This window comes from Botryllus schlosseri, chromosome 4 (genome assembly GCF_051294905.1).
Source record: "Botryllus schlosseri isolate E-star chromosome 4, Bs_hap1, whole genome shotgun sequence".
NCBI lineage: Eukaryota > Metazoa > Chordata > Ascidiacea > Stolidobranchia > Styelidae > Botryllus > Botryllus schlosseri.
In genome coordinates, this window is record NC_137239.1 from 21,463,468 (window position 1) to 21,480,283 (window position 16,816).

Consider the following 16,816-nt stretch of genomic DNA (forward strand, 5'->3'; position numbering starts at 1 on the left):
ATGTTAAGATTTTTTGTAGGATACCGGCATGTTTTCCTCCCAACCGCCTTGTTATGGTTTCACTCTTCACTAGGAGTAAGTCGGTGACATTTACACCCAGTTTCGAGAAGGCAAAAAGTTCACACTGAGTTCACAGTTATATGGAAAATGGACTAAAACGTAGATATTCACAGAAGTGAAAACGCCAATGGCGAACAAAAATATGCAATTTAGATGGTGAATAAATAAGTTATACAAAAATATAATTCAAATATCTGTGGTCGCAGTAAGGTGTCACTTCAGACTCAAAAGGTCTCTAGACTCCAGACAAACACGAATAACATTCCAAATTCGAAGTTCCGAGTTCACGGTTAAATCTCTTATATTTTTCACTCCGCATACGCATGACTAAGGCCAGATTACCACTTAAGCAAAGTGCGTATGGAAATATGCCAACTTTTATTTCATCGTTCTCGCCACTGTTTTAGCGGTTCATATCTGTATTCCTCCTGCCAATCATCGACTTTTTCCAATTCCATTGTTGGCAAATAAAGGTGTTGCTAGTTGCTAGAATAAAACCGCTATGATCTGTGGTACAATGTCATCTGATATTATCTACATATACATGATAATAAAGTATTCAAGCGAAAAGATAGGGCACGAGGTAAGGTTTAGGAATCAGTTGACTGGTGCGGTCCGCAAGCGACTTAAAGGTTTGAATCCGGCCCGCGACACAATGTGAGTTAGACACCCCTGATCTACAGCATTGTCACAAATTGCAATGAAGTCTAGGTATAGCCGAAACAATTCGAAATCATCCTTAATATACGATGTAGAACTGGCTTTATTTTCTTTATGGAAGCCCTAAGTGGGACTTTTCACAGCAACGACACTCTCACAACGTAAGAATGAGTGTTAGGCTACTTAAATACTCGTATTGACTCGAAACCTAATACTCGATTCGGAATCACTTAATTGATTTTGCCCACTCATAAATGTAAGGCTTAAAACATCGTTCATCTTTTTACAGTCGTATTCAGGGACTGTATACTCACTGCAGTTGGTGCCTGGAACGGTGAAGTCAAGATCATGAGACCTGATGTCACAACTACATTGTGGGCGTCCGTTGAGAAGTTTGCATTCCGATCCCGTCTCCGAGCAGCCATTACATTCAGCAGGCTCTATAAAGATTTTATGCGTTGTTAGTACATCAGCAATTGTCAGGTCATGTAGCCTATTCATAGGCCTACTCTGTAAACAAAACTATATACAGCTTCGTGGTGCATATCCGTGTCGCTCAGTTACCTGTAGTTATTACTGAATTCCGAAATCAACGTTATTTGACTAAATTCTTTATCTATTCGCTTGATGTTCCTACGGATACCTCGTGTATATACTTAAACACTATTGTGCATCATACGTAGAAGGTAGCCTGTTACTGTAGCCTGCAAACGTGGGTTATAGGCAGGGTTGCCATACCGTCCTTATTTCTAAGATTTGTCCTTATTTTGAAGGTCCACGTCTTAGAAAACTCAACTGTCCTTATTTCTAAGAAATGTCCTTATTTTCGACTTGCGTCCTTATTTTGTCTTATTTTCAACCAATACAGACCTTCGATCGTTGTCCTCTGGTATTTGTGTTGCATAATATTCATAAATTATGCTTTTGTGTCGGGATTTTATGACATCATATACGAAAGGAACTCTCGTGACGTACACACCATTAGATTAGACTTCTAAGTGGTGAGATAGCTCGGGCCGTGAGTGGTTTCGTTTGTACCAAGCTGCCACGGCGGACGTCATTTTAGCAGTAAACAGCAGTACCAGGTTCCTGCTGTTTGGTATACAGAAGAATAAGCTCAAGCTGTGGGGAAGGCAGCATTTATTGCTTAGTAAAAAAGGCGCAGTGCAGTCGACAAATTGGTTAAAAAGTAGTAAAGCTATTAATCATTGATAAATTTTTCTAAATTATATTGCACTTGCGCACGTAGTTTTAGCTACTAATAAGGCTAAATCTGATTAGTAAAAATGAGCAGGCGTAAAAACATTTTTTGAAACGATTATGAAAGAGAATTCTAAGATACCTAACGAAGTTTGAAGGGCGAGTGTTTCGCACATAGCAATATCTGCAATTTTGACATCAACCTGGAGGCCATAGGAAAGACCGCTATTTCAAATAACATTGATACCCAAAAACACAAGATGTGTGTCATAATGATTAATTTGAGCCAGTCGATGAATATTTTTTCCACAAGTCGATCAGCACCAACGACCACAGACGACAAGGCAGCTGCTGCAGAGGGTACCTGGGCATTCCATACTGTCAAACACCAGCAATCATTCCTCACCAACGATAGCACATCGCAATTGTTCAAAACAATATTCCCCGATTCCAACATCGCAAATAAGTTTTATTCGGCCAGGACCAAGACTACAAGCATTGTTACTCAAGTTCTCGCTCCATACGCTCGAACATGATTTTGTCTAAACATGGTGTACGGTCTTTTTCCATCTTGGTTACCGTCTCTAATCACAACGAGGTGGAGAAGTATGGTTTATCACCCTGTGGGGGGGGGGGGGGGAGCAAGACGAACGGTTTTTTTTGGGGGGGGGGTGCTGGCGAAGTGCTGTTCTGACCCTGAGTAAAGGTAAACCTAGACCTGAGCTCTCGTGAGATCCATGAAGCGCTTTCCAATATCAAGGAGTTGCTGGAGCAGATTGTTTTTGGCGAAAAGTATGGAATGTGATATGCCACGGCTCGTATAAATACAAAATATATTCAACAACGTTTTTTCATGCTAATCTAATTTTTCGACTGTCCTTATTTTTGGGTATATGTCGATGGCAACCCTGGTTATAGGGTTGTTAAAACAAATCATATTTTTGCAGCTATTTCATAAAATTGTTAGGTTGACTAAAAAAACGTTGAGCACCAATCGTAGGTCAATTCTAACTAGTAGATGTGGAGCTATAGAAGTTTTAAAATTTCGAATTTACTATGAAAAAAAAATTCTTCCCAATCCGCAGAAGCGAAGTTATTGGAGTTTTTCATTAATAATTCTGGTATTACCCACCGCCAATTCTATTATGTAAAATCCAAAATTTCCAATTGCAATAGCTTCGTATCTACCGGGTGGAATTGAGAAAAAATGTAATGCATCGTTATTTTAGACAACTGCACAATTTCGTGGGATTGACCAAAAAAATTGAAAATTCTATTTCAATTCTTATAGTTGGAATTGAACTAAATTTGGCGTACAACGGTATTTTAGCCAACCTATAGCATTTGTATCAAATAGCCGCAAAAATTGAAAAATTAATCTTATAGAACAAGCCCTAGTGGGTAAGGTGCATTGCCTACTTTAAATTCTACTTGAATATATCATCGGTGATTAATGATTTTACAGTCTCCAATTATGGCGTGTAATAACTGTTTATAGGTTCGTCAGCGCAATATCAATCGATCCAAACTCCAATCATTACCGTACCGGACGCGAAAGCCGCGATGAAGAGGGTTACTCCACAGATATGGCCATGCGAATACTCTGCCGATGTACCAGGGCTTTGGAGCCGGAGCCGGAGCCCGGAGCCGGAGCCCCGGAGCCGTGCATTTTCACCGGAGCTGGAGCCGGAGCCGGAGCTCTACATAAAATTCAGCTGGAGCCGGAGCCGGAGCTGGAGCCCGCTATTTGATGAGTAGCTCCGGCTCCGACGTATTTCATAATATGCTAATATATATGCAGCAACCGCATCTGTTGATTTATCATAATTGAACAGCAGGCCTGAATTTTAATGCTGTGTACAGCAATGGCATAGAGTAAAAAAGTGCGTTCTAGTGCAACTATGATGTTATCGACCATTGACAAGTATTCATTATAACGTCACAAGCCGGAACGGCGGCACCTATGTCTTCGTTGCTACATCGGATGTTACTGTCGATTGACAAGTTACTCTAGATTAATATAGATAACTAACCTATGGGTAGATTAGTAATCTATATAGACCAGAAATGGCCACCCTTTTCGGCTAAAGGGGCACATGCAATTGACGAACGAGTGCGCGGTCCACTAGCCGCGCCAAGCGGGTAAAATTTTCAAAGTTTATATATAAACTAGGTCAATAATATTATTACTTGAGTATATTGCGGGTCTACTGTATACCGCCCGCTAGGCTCAGTTTGCAAGGACACGACTATTTGGCGTCTGGCCACATCGATATCGAAGGTCTCCGATAACATGCGGTTATGATTTTGTGCCTACATTTCATCGTCGACGATCTTTATGCAAGCGCAAACGCGAAAAGACTTTCTCCCGTAATTGCGAATAGACTCAATCGGGTAAAGTGGGCGTTTTTTTCATTTACGGTAGGGTGTAGGCTACCAAGCAAGAAATCGTGTGACAATCAAACACGCGAAGCGTGAAGAAAAATTTCACTACTATTTTAGTTTATTGTAATGTACGACAATTTACTGAAAATGTGACTGGACCCGGGATCTGCCAATGCGTCGGAACTGATATTTTTGTCATCAACATCCTAAGTGTCGCAGCCAGACTTGTAATTTTTGGTTGGCATTGCAAGTTCACAATCTGAGCAATTCATTTTCGATAATATAATAGGAAATTACCTAGCGGGCCACGCAAAACCCTCTCGCGGGCCACATTTGGCCACCCCTGATATAGACTGGCCCATTCGATAATTTCAGAGCCGGAGCCGGAGCTGGAGCTGGAGCAGTGGAAATAATGCGGCTCCGGAGCTGGAGCCGGAGCTAATGTATGATAGAAGAAAGCTCCGGAGCTGGAGCTGGAGCAGTTTAAATTTACGGCTGCTCCAAAGCCCTGCGATGTACGGGGATCACACTACAAGCTATTCCACAGCACAATCACTACAACACCCGATACAAACAGCAGTCGCCATATCGAACGGCTGATATTTCGACTACGGTCAGGACACTGTGGAGTAGCACCCCATTTATTCAGAATCGGCTGCTCGGACTCTCCGATGTGCGATGTCATCGAAACAGTTGAACAATTTTTAATATCATCCATTAAGTATGACTTTCAACGATCATTTTTAATAACTTATTGCAATCGGCTATACAACCCGTTCACCCTACGCAACCTGCTCTCGTCGTCGTAATTGTCGACCGCCGTTGTTGAGTTCGTAATAAGTTGTAATAAGTTCATTTAGTTATTGCTTGATTTGAATTTCCTGACGACCGTGGCGCACAAGGCCATAAATGGCGAAAAGCACCACTCATATTTGCAATATTAATATTGATAATGATAACTATATATATCGTGTAAGTAATTGATTTTTAAAAATCCGATCTATTCGTCTATAAACTGAGTAATCCACTCCTCTCCAAACCGAGGCACCCGCTAATTACCCTTCATATACTAATGAAAATTTCTATTTCATATAGGTATTATTCCTATCGAATCCAACGCAAATAAAGTAGGCTACGTATGGTAGATTGCATACATTGACCTTTATTTCAGTCCACTCCCACTCTACAACTTCAGAGGCAGCAAAGTTGCGGAATGTTTGAACATCAAAATAGATCTGGCCTACTCACGCGGCGTAAGTGTGGTGCTGTAGCTCGAAAGGATAACTCCGAGGTCTTGGTCGGATGGAGCGTCGGTGACTATCACGGTGAAATTTACGAGAGAATTGTCGAGGTTTCCCATGCAATTTATGACCACCCCAGCAGGTAGATTTGCGCTGATGTGCGGAACGATCTAAATTTTGGATAATTCCATTGATCATTATTTACATATATACCCTGATTACGCGGTTGGTTCGGCCAGGACTTGGAAAAATAATACTCGAATGCTGCCAGTTGCAATATCGTCATAGCATTTCAAGATTTACGACTGGAGCGTCGATCTGGGATTGTGAACGTAACTGTGACTTGAATACAACGATCTGTGTTTTCGCATCTAAATAAATATAGCTATCTATTCGTCACCCACTTCACAAACAATGTACGGACGAGGGAAAATCTAATATTGATTACACTGGCCAACTTATATTTTTAGGCTGAAAAAGTAAGAGTGGTTTTGGGGATTCTGAAGGGCACTGATTCCGAATATGACATTAGTTTCTTCAAATGGGGCTATTTTGACTAAATATTATATTTTCGCTGTATGGATTACAATAGCTAAAGTTCAGTATTGTAATATTCAGAAATTAAATCTACTATTTTTCCTTTTTGCTATTCACGGTCGCATTTCGATTACTCATGTAGCCCACGGCCGCATTCCAGGGGATGGTCGTAAATTAGGGCTGGGCACAATGATTCGAGTACTCGAATCTGAATCGAGTATTAATTTTAATGATTCGAGTCGAGTAGTAAAAGACGATATTTTCGAGTACTTAAATTGTACGTTCCTCGACACTGAAAGTTAATTTACTAACGAGAATTATAGTTTTGATACTATTTTCCACCGAGGAAGCCCTGTAGCCTTAATTAGCCGTGTCGCAGCATACGAGACATAGTACAAAGCTACGAACGTTACTGGAAATAACACAGTTACGAAGTCACGATAATCCCATAACATTGTCCAGAAGTGCAATGAAACCGGCATGATCGAAAAAATACCGAAATATCTTTTAATGTGAAGGATAACGCACATCATATTCTTTGTGGTGCAGAAAAGAAACACATTTGACCTCTGATATAGTATATTCTGTTGTGACGTCAAAACGAGTGATACTCGAATACTCGACTCTACTCGAAGCGTAATACGTGATTCAGAATCGAATCACTCAGGTACTCGATTTTGCCCAGCCCTAGTCGTAATGAACTAACTGGACGCCAAATACCCATATTAAACTGTTCATATCCATTTTCGATGAGCTCCGGATTTATCTATTTATTAATATTGCCTTACTATACGCACCGAAATCGCGAGTGGTAGGCGCCTACTGTTATGAATAGTTTCTAGGAATGGATATGACCGCGCGAAGCGTGAAAATTTTTTCAGATTCACGAATGAATTTGTCATTTATATTACTATCAAACATTGCTATCAAACATTATCCTTACTCAGCCCGTGTACAATTTTTAGGCTTAACAAACTGCTTCTTTGACAAGCAAAGATCCCGCATCAGGTCATGTTACCATTGATTGAATAGCCGAGGACGACATGACGGTTCTTCATAGTCAATGATCTATTTATGCGCAGTTTAAAGGTACAGAATGGTACTTCCTACCAAGTGAAACATTTAGGGAGTAAATACAGTAATTTAGGCTTTCTTGGTGTATAGGCCTACGTATCTTTTAAACTAGAGTCAATCTGGCAAAACTAATGTGGCATTCGTAATCAGCAACCTTGAAAACCCTAGAAACGACTCCTAGATGTTCTGCCATTTTTTTCTTCGTTATTGTGTTTACCAATGTCAGAGAGCTATTGCTAATTCCCATTGTAGCCAGGAAGCCATTTAAAAAACGGTTTATGAAAGGAATCAACACGTTACCGCAGCGCATTCTGCATCCGCGTCAGCCGCTGTCAGATCAACCGTTCCTGAATACGACAACGTTGTTGGATCTGGATATACAGAGATAAAGGATAATTATAATTGTTGTCATTATTCGACGATGAAATAGTAATTAATTAACGCGCCCAAGCAAAGACGTATCTTACATGTCACAGACTCCACTTCGAACGAGTCGAATTTTTGATCCGGCAAATCCGCCAAAAGCCTTTCAATCGCTGTCAAATATGCCCGCGGAGCGTCGATGGAAATCGTGCACGTGGAACCGACAGTTGAGTCCACCGTAATGTTGACATCCACCGATAACACGTTGTAAAAGTACTCTTCCAACTACAACAGAAACACTAACAATAATTTCGAGCTAGACATACAGTATTCAGCAGCCACCACAAGATTGCCGTGTAATGAAAAGCTAAACAGGTATATAAACGACTTGGAGTGCTCATTGAAATCAGACACCCACCTGGGCCTATGAGATGGTTGCATTGAGAATCGTGTACGTACGGTATGAGACTGTTGAAACGCAGATGCAGGCAACGGCAGAACCGACACGACCCGACCCAGTCAAATTTAGGATTCAGTGTGATTAAATTGGTATGACCATTTCATATAATCAAAATTTGTAGAACAGAGAAAAATTGACTTCGGCTATTTATCGAGATGGTATTCAGAACCTAGATATATATGCCCACATGAAGTGTGAATGTGAAAATCTGGAGACAGAAAATGATGTTCACCTGATTTGCAACCTATAACACCGTGGTAGAAATAGGTTAAATACACAATTTTCGTTTTTAGTAATGAGCTAGTGACGGGTTTCTTAACCTGAGTTCCCACAAGGGGTCTGTGATACGATACTTATTTATGCTTAAATCCTCACGTTTTCACCTGGCTACTCAAGGAATTGTTACTCTACTTGATCGGAACACGGATATGATTAATGGTTCTTTAAATTAAAAAACCGTCTTTCACGTGGAATTAGGGTTGCATTTAAAGCAAGTGGTTGTTCGAAACACTTTCTTTCAGAGGCCTTTGAAAAAAATGTTTTTTTTTAAGTTGTAGAATTATGCCTTAATTGTATCAACATTTTCCAAAAAACATGTTGTATGAGCCCACAGACAACTACCACACGAAAGAGTCGGCGTATACTATATGGGATGGTTTGAACCCTTAAAATAGTCGGTTCAACAGCTATAGTACGAGATATTTCGTCAAAGGAGCTATATTTGCCCTATATTTCCAATTGTCACTGTCCATTCATTATGACTTTACAATTGAATATTCGTGACTTCATGACTTTCAAATGCAACCCTACTTGGAATAATACTAGAGGACTTCACCACTATATAGCAAATGAGGTTTTGTCGTTGGTCGAAGCCGTGCTTTCCGGACAAAAGCAGAACAAACTGTGAGAGAGTCACGACCTAATCTGGGTCGTGCATAATACTTCGATGGATACAATTGTCATATGGGTGTATAAATAGACGTGCGTAGTCTATAGGTTGGTCTCGTCGCGTCAGGTTGGTATTTTAGGCCCTGGGGAGCTATAATCTATTATCCTGCGTCTGCAAGCACATATAGTTGTAGAACGACGTATAGTATCATCTACTGAAGTTGATAATATAGCTCTGCAAGTATGCTTTAATAGGACAGCTTCCCAAGAGCCCATCTTACGTATAGCAGGGATGAGCGTTGATTATTCACAATTCCGCCGATATCTCCCAGAAAGCATGGACGATGAAATTCGACTGAATAACGATTAATGATTGCTGAGAGATCATATAGGTTACTTCCATAGAAATTATTCCCACATAACCGATTTTCACCAGATTATTATTTGTTGTCTCATCAAGCCTAGAGTTGATAAAAGGTAGGCTACATTATGAACCGGAACCTGAGCTGTAATATATGTACAATACAACTAAATCATAAATGCAGCATCGCCGAAGGGTTTTGACTCTTCGTTCAATCACCCAAGTGTAAATCCTGCTTACTTTATTTTGGTCGGAAGAATGCTTTTCAGAAGAATGACTTGTCCCGAAGACTTTTTGCGCGACCTATGCTAATTGCTGCGGACTTTTCAGTAAGTTTCGCAAACCAGTACTTTTGGCAATATGACCCGTCTTACGGAATTACGGAATGTCTTACGGAATTTGGTACGATGTAATAGTACGGAGTGCCTGACCCTTTTCATAGAAAAGTTCTGGCGGCTGACATTAGTAATTTATGTGGCCATATTATTATAAAATACAATGATACTCCAATTATATATTATTTTGCAGCATAACTGTGATAAATACCTCGATGTTTCTAGGAATAGGTTCGTAGGCACTTATAAAATGTTCCAGGGTTCCACAGGCGAATATCATTAAGAAATAATGCCTTAGTGGGATGCTGCTTTTAATTGCAATCTCGGGATTTTTCGGATATCTGAGCTCGTGCGCAACAAAATTTCTGATACTTTGCTTACTGGTTATGGAATTTAGCCAAAGCGAGAGTATAGCATACGAATAAATGTTCATCGATAAATGCAATGAAATTGCCACAGCTACCCGAGGCTATTCTCACCGTGGTTTCAAAGTCAGAAGACAAGTCCCTTTTCTTCCTCCTCCTTACAGTCACCGTGATCACAACTTCCTTTATCACTATAATGACACCACACGATACGGTTTAACGGATTGTCGGCGACTTGGCGCCATTCACACTCACGGTAACAAGTGTAGTCGCCGTCAGTGTTATCACAAAACGCTACGCATTTGTCTTCAATCAGGCATTCATCGATATCTGAACATAGATGTACGGATTTACACCGGCGGCCACTACATAATGATGAACACGAAGATATTTCCAGAGTAAAATAGTGCGGCAGAAGAAATTCTAACATCTGACGAAATCATCCACATATGTTGGGATGAATGTTTCTCATTTCGGTAAAATCATGTATACCCGCTGTCTGCGATATGAATGCGTCTTCCGTTTTATTAAGACGTTGTAATGGTTTACCCTGACAGTCTGAGCCGTCTCCCGTGTATCCCGGTTCGCAGGTGCAATTGTACGACCCGTCTGTATTAGAGCACAGGGTATTTCCCGGACATGTATCTGAAGCAACCGCGCATTCATCCACATCTGTTGGAATAATTTTTTTCGACGCGATTACGACGAATATCTACTATGTTACACAAATTAGTATTCTATTTCATTAAGACGTTGAAATATGTTACCCTGGCAGTTTGAGCCATCTCCTGAATATCCCGAGTTACAGGTGCAATTGTACGACCCGTTTGTGTTAGTGCAGGTAGCGTTTACAGAACAGCTATGTGCATCAGAATCGCATTCATTCACATCTGTTGGAATAAATGTTTCCACGTGACAGCGCAATCATGTGTATATTCACTGTTTTGGACATAAATAGGCCTACACATTTTATTTGATTAAGACGTTGACATAGGTTACCTTCGCAGTCTGAGCCGTCTCCTGATCCCCCGTCGTCTCCTGAGTACCCGTCCTCGCAAGTGCAAGTGTACGATCCCTCTTCATTTGTGCAGTTTGCGTTTTCCGAGCAGACATTTAGATCACACTCATTCACATCTGTTGGGAATGAATTTTGCGCAGTCAGTCACAATCAAGAGATCTCCGCTGTCTCGGACGATTAGCCGACGTCTGCGGATGCGTCACAATGAAAACGACTGCTAAAGTTATGCATAAATGCTGAACTGTTCCATAATAAGGTGGCCGTGCGCTATTGTGTCGATGCTCTTGGACCATCTTGAAAGCACAGTCCACGTAATGTAGGCGTTGAAATAGGATAACTTGTCAGCCACAATGATCTCCGTCGCAAGGGGGAATTCAATGCTTCCATTTACAGTAAATTTGGAATATACGTAAATTCAGACTGGTAGTAACTGATTCAGTTAATAAAAAATGTTACTGGCTATATTTGGTGAGTAAAGTATTATAAGCTTATTTTGAGTAAAATTTATATAGCGAAATGTATTTAATATTACTTAATTTATTTCGTGGGTATTTCAGGGAAACCAGGTTCATTTATGACAATGAACTGATTTTATATACAGTTTTCGATATACAATTGAAAAGTTAATTCATAATGAAATGAATATAAATAGAATTGCTAGAAAGAACATTACATATCAACAATCGTATTACAAAATATGACATCACCGGCATGGAGTTTCGAATAATCGGGGCGAAGAGATCGATTAAGCTCAATGTACTATTTTAGATGGTACACAAACTCCTTCTTTTGGTACGAGCTATGTTGGCGTATTTTGAAGTCAACTCCAAGACACACAAATCAAAGTGTGTTTTGATATCTAATTGGAGCTCATGTAACACAACGAAGAGGATTACTTTTAGGCCGCGGTATATACTTTGCCGACTACTGACAAAAATCCATGCCAATTCCGTTGCGCCATAAATCACAATACTCAACAACTTACCGACAGGAAAACATTTTTAGTATATGATATCATGAGCAGTAGCAATTATTGGAAATGAGCATACCACATAGTACGTCTATATGGGACAAAATAATTCATAAAATCCCAGGTTTACAACGATTTAAAACCCCGGTTCCAGGCAGCAAAATGGTTTCACTTTTCACTTCAAACAGTACATAATATATGTAGATCGCCGTCATATTCATCTCCATTTAAACAAATTAATTACTTCTTTCCTGACTGACAAGATATGTCGGTTTTCCTGGATGGAATGCGTATTCCATGTAGATTATCACTGAGTCATATGCCAAATTGTAACTGCTAATGGCCAAAGTTTGACATAACATGCATTTGAAAATTATAACGGAAATGTAAAGCTTACCTTCGCAGGTAGTGCCGTCCCCACTGTATCCTTCCTTACATGTGCAGGTGTACGATCCGTGTGTATTGTTGCAGACTGCGTGTTTGTGACAGTTATCTACATCTTGATCACACTCATTCACATCTGCAGAAATATTTTTTTCAGATTACGATATACGTACTGTCCTGGATATAAATATGTGGCTGAGATTCATCATCATCATCATTGGTTTATTAGCAATTTTATCAGTTCAATACACCAATAAAAATGCGATACAATGAAGAGAAAGGAAGATGTCGAAGCGACTAGGAGTTGTCTATGGAATCGGACACCCACCTTGGCCTAGGCGATGTAAAGAGGAGGCATGCACACTGAATGAAAGTAAAGAAGATAGTATAGAAAAGGAAGCGACAAGAAATACGGCGGCATGTCATGGGAAGCGAGATCGATAGGTCAGTCGTGGTCCGGTAATATAGAGGATGGACTGTATTTAGTTAGTTAGTCCAGTAAATGACCGACGGATGCTATACTATGCATTGCATACAACCAAAGTACGTAATGAAGGAATTGTTCAATGATGTGTTAACTCGGTCATATGTGGTCACACCTCTAGGGATACGGACAGTTACATATGTGAGCCGGGGTTAGGTGCTTATTGGCAACTGAGGCCTTTTGCAGCACGAATGCTCGTTAATGATTCTTTATGTCCAATTATATCCATACTGGACAACGTAACAAAGCCTATCAGTGATTGAATCGTGTCATAAAAACAAAAATCTATCACAACACATCTCTCTCTAACTGCAAATCTAATACATAACTACAAATCACTGGTGCACAAAATGACATGTGCATTAACAGAATGTTATAAGAGCAAAACCAGTAAAATATGATTTACATACGTAACGAAGACATTATTATGAGTATTTAATGCAACGTAGCATGAAAGGATGTGTCAAGTTTTGGAAAGTATATGAAGTCACGTTGCTTCACAGGCCTTGTTAATGTGAACTGCATTATCACTAGGGCGTTTTTTTTTGTTGACATGTCAAAATAACTCAAACTTTTATCAAAATTGTAGCGTTAGGTCAAAAAATTGTCAAACGTGTTTACAAAGTCAAAATTCTTCTGGCCCTTGCATTTCGTTTGTATCGTAGATTTTGCACTGTCGGTGGACTTATCATTTGATATTTTACAGCTTGTAGTCTTTTTTATATGCCTGCCATTGTAGACGGCTCGTTGTCTGCTGATTGTGAATCATAAACGGTCAAATGAAACCAGAGGTGGTCAGTAACGAAGTACTTGTACTTTTTCGAAGTACTCAAGTAGCTTTCCTCTACTTCTGGTACTTACTCAAGTGGATCTGATTTTCGTTGCTTCTACTTCTACTTCGCAATATTTTGTGACCTACTTACTTACTTTTCGCTATTTTCAATTTGTCAAGTAGAAGTAGTTCAACCTTCCAATCGGGAAGATAGTCCGAGGAATTTCGGAGCTGTTTTTACGGAGCATCAACATTTAATTTTCATAAAAGTTTAGTAAAGCCCAGAATTTTCGTCGCGCTTCGCGCGCAGTGGATGCGGAGTGACCAGTATGGTTTCACAAAAATATCGGTGAATATAATTTAGGTAGAGGGTTTGCGTGGTTCCGTTAACGCCACATTGTCGCCCTTCACCCATATGAAATAATTCATCACAGTATATATGGCTCATCAGAACGTTTGAAACTGATGTTTCGCAATCTAGCATTTACTTGTCATATCGTAATCTAACATGTCCATGGCGTGTCCTAATCAGGAAAAGTGGACTCTGACTTTTTTTTAGTGTTAGCATACCACCTTTGAAACTTTCTGGACTAAAAACATGAAATACATGTTCAGCTTTTAGAAGTAGTATTTATATTTCACTTTCAATTCCCAGTATCATATACTCTGAGTTATAATTAATATCAGTTCTTTTGTCTGGATAACATACATGTTGAAGTATAAAAGCAAGTGTAGTAATGCCTTTAGTTTCTGGAAATAAAGCTACACAATATGGCATTTCTACGGTCCACCATATTTTTTATTAACGTTAACTAATCGCGCAAAGTGTTAACACCGTATCCTATACAACTTCTCTATTTTTCTCTTCGACTAAACTACGGGCCTTATAATATGGGGGATGGTGCCATACTATGCTATTTTCTAAAACGTGCCGTTCGAGAAAACAGAGGATTAGCATCGCATTTCCATATCAATACTATCATTTTCATCACATGATGTGGACGAATGCTTATTGCTTATGCTATCGAAAATTGGATACCTGCTGGTATGCATCAATATGAATCAAGCTCGTCACGTATCGCATAGCTCAACTTGCACCTTTTTACAATCCATGTGAACGAATTAGGATTGATTTCACAACTAGGCCTACTTACTTACTTGAGTACTTTTAGAGTCAGTCAATTCTACTACTTCAAGTAGTTTTAGGTTGCTTATGGAAGAAGTACTTCTACTCGTACTTGAGTAGATTTTTTCGTCGCTACTTCTACTTCTACTTGAGTAGCTTTCTTGCCTACTTTGACCACCTCTGAATGAAACAAATAGGTTGACATGGTGTTATAGTCGACGTACCGCAATATCCTAACTGGAGCAAGACTGCTTGGGCATTGCTTGGTTCTTATATCAATAAGCGCATGGTGAAGAATTGTGATGTAGACAACATTGTCAGAATGAAGCAACATGATGTGTCACCAGCAGTGCACGCACAACTTCAGTGTTGTCAGCCAACAACTGCTGCTGATAAACGTTCTTTCTCAAGTCTTGGCAAGTTACTTAGTAAGGACAGACACTTGCTACCCGAGAATGTAGGAAAGTATGTTTCGTTGTACTACAACAAATTTTAATTATTTCTACCATAATACGTGATGTAACCACAGGAATTCTTCATAGGGCCTGATTTCGTAAAAATAAAGTTTTTTCATGTAAAAATTTCTCAGTTTTTACGCCAAACCCGTTTTTTTTCAGGCCAAACCACTTCGTGAGGACAGATAGTTCTAACCAGAAATGAAGATAAGTAGTACAATTTTTACATTATGTGCGAAAAACCCACTTTGCATACGTGAGGTCAAAATTATATTTTTTAGGTAAAAATCTTCCGTTTTTTAGGTAGAAAACATCGACCTAATTATCATGTAAACCAGAGGTCTCAAACAAGCATTTTCTGCGGCCCGCGACGGCATTTTGGAATTTCAAGTATTCAACAATATAAGTAAGAGCCCTATATCTTCTTTAAATATAATAACTAATAGTTCACGCTGAAACTACTATAAAAATCACTGAAATCTCAACAAACTTCACTATCAAATCACTTTTAAAAGCTACCACGCGGTAGAATATCAGCTATAACGTCACATTTCTAGTTCATGATGATAAAACATGACCCGTTGATGATTCGTGACTGAAAATTATCGTTTGGATTGGTGCGACATTCTCGCAAAATTACTCGATTTCTTAGTGAATGGGTGATTAGATAAAAATGACTCGAGTCTAGTCGGGTCAAACGTTAAAATCAGCGGTCTTGCGACTCGGAACGGTGACTTGGTAATCCTACGGACGCAACAATCTATGAAACTGTCATGGGGAATAGTAATATATCAATAGGTTGTAGCTTGCGTTGCGCAGGGCTATCTAACCAGGTCAGTATGGCAACCATTGGTGTTCTGTGACCCCTGTGTCGTATAGTTGGTTACATGCTAGGTATTGTGAGTTCTCTTAATCCATGATATTGTCGGTGGCGAGTAAAGTAGTTGTACGCTCTATAGCTGTAACACCAATGAATTCTTCGCCATTTCTATTCCAGGGGTTCTTAACCAGGGTCCGTAGCAGGGCTGTGGAGCAGCCATAAATTTGCATTGCTCCAGCTCCGGCTCCGGAGCTTTCTTCTATCATACATTAGCTCCGACTCCAGCTCCGGAGCCGCATTATTACCACTGCTCCGGCTCCGGCTCTGAAAACTATCGCAAGTGTCTGTCTATATCAGGGGTGGGCAACCCGCGGCCTGCGGGCCATATGTGGCCCGCGAGAAGGTTTTGAGTAGCCCGCGAGCTAATTTCCCATTATATTTTCGAAATTGAATTGCTCGGATTGTGAACTTGCAAGGCCAACCAAAAATATAATTAGTATGGCCGCGACACTTGGGATGTTGATGACTGAAATATCTGTTCCGACGCACTGGCAGATCCAGGGTCCAGCAGTCCCATTTTTAACATATCGTCGTACATTACAATGAACTAAAAAAGTAGTGAATTTTTCTTCACGCGTCGCGTGTTTAATTGTCTTTCTCTACCCCCACCTGAAAATGAAAGAACGGGTGATTTAGCCGATTGACTCTAACTATATTATCAATTACGAGAGAAATTTTATTCGCGTTTGCGCTCGCATAAAGATCGTCGGCGATGAAATGTAAGCACAAAATGATTGCCGTATATTAGAGGAAATCTTCGATATCGATATGTCCAGATGCCGAATAGTCCTGTCCTTG

General features: G+C 39.9%; 1 protein-coding gene across 1 annotated transcript in view; it reads right to left on the bottom strand.

The window, feature by feature from the left end:
- The window catches only part of LOC145437414 (uncharacterized), a 35,644-nt gene that overhangs the window by 8,274 nt on the left and 10,554 nt on the right, over positions 1–16,816 (bottom strand). Inside the window, exons 6-15 of the mRNA XM_080314669.1 lie at positions 12,315–12,437; positions 10,929–11,063; positions 10,697–10,819; positions 10,479–10,601; positions 10,185–10,259; positions 10,044–10,120; positions 7,625–7,805; positions 7,458–7,528; positions 5,554–5,716; positions 1,035–1,160 (exon numbers count right to left, since the gene is read on the bottom strand). Of these exons, the coding sequence (XP_080170795.1) occupies positions 1,035–1,160; positions 5,554–5,716; positions 7,458–7,528; positions 7,625–7,805; positions 10,044–10,120; positions 10,185–10,259; positions 10,479–10,601; positions 10,697–10,819; positions 10,929–11,063; positions 12,315–12,437 (1,197 nt within the window). The remainder of the gene's footprint in view (positions 1–1,034; positions 1,161–5,553; positions 5,717–7,457; positions 7,529–7,624; positions 7,806–10,043; positions 10,121–10,184; positions 10,260–10,478; positions 10,602–10,696; positions 10,820–10,928; positions 11,064–12,314; positions 12,438–16,816) is intronic.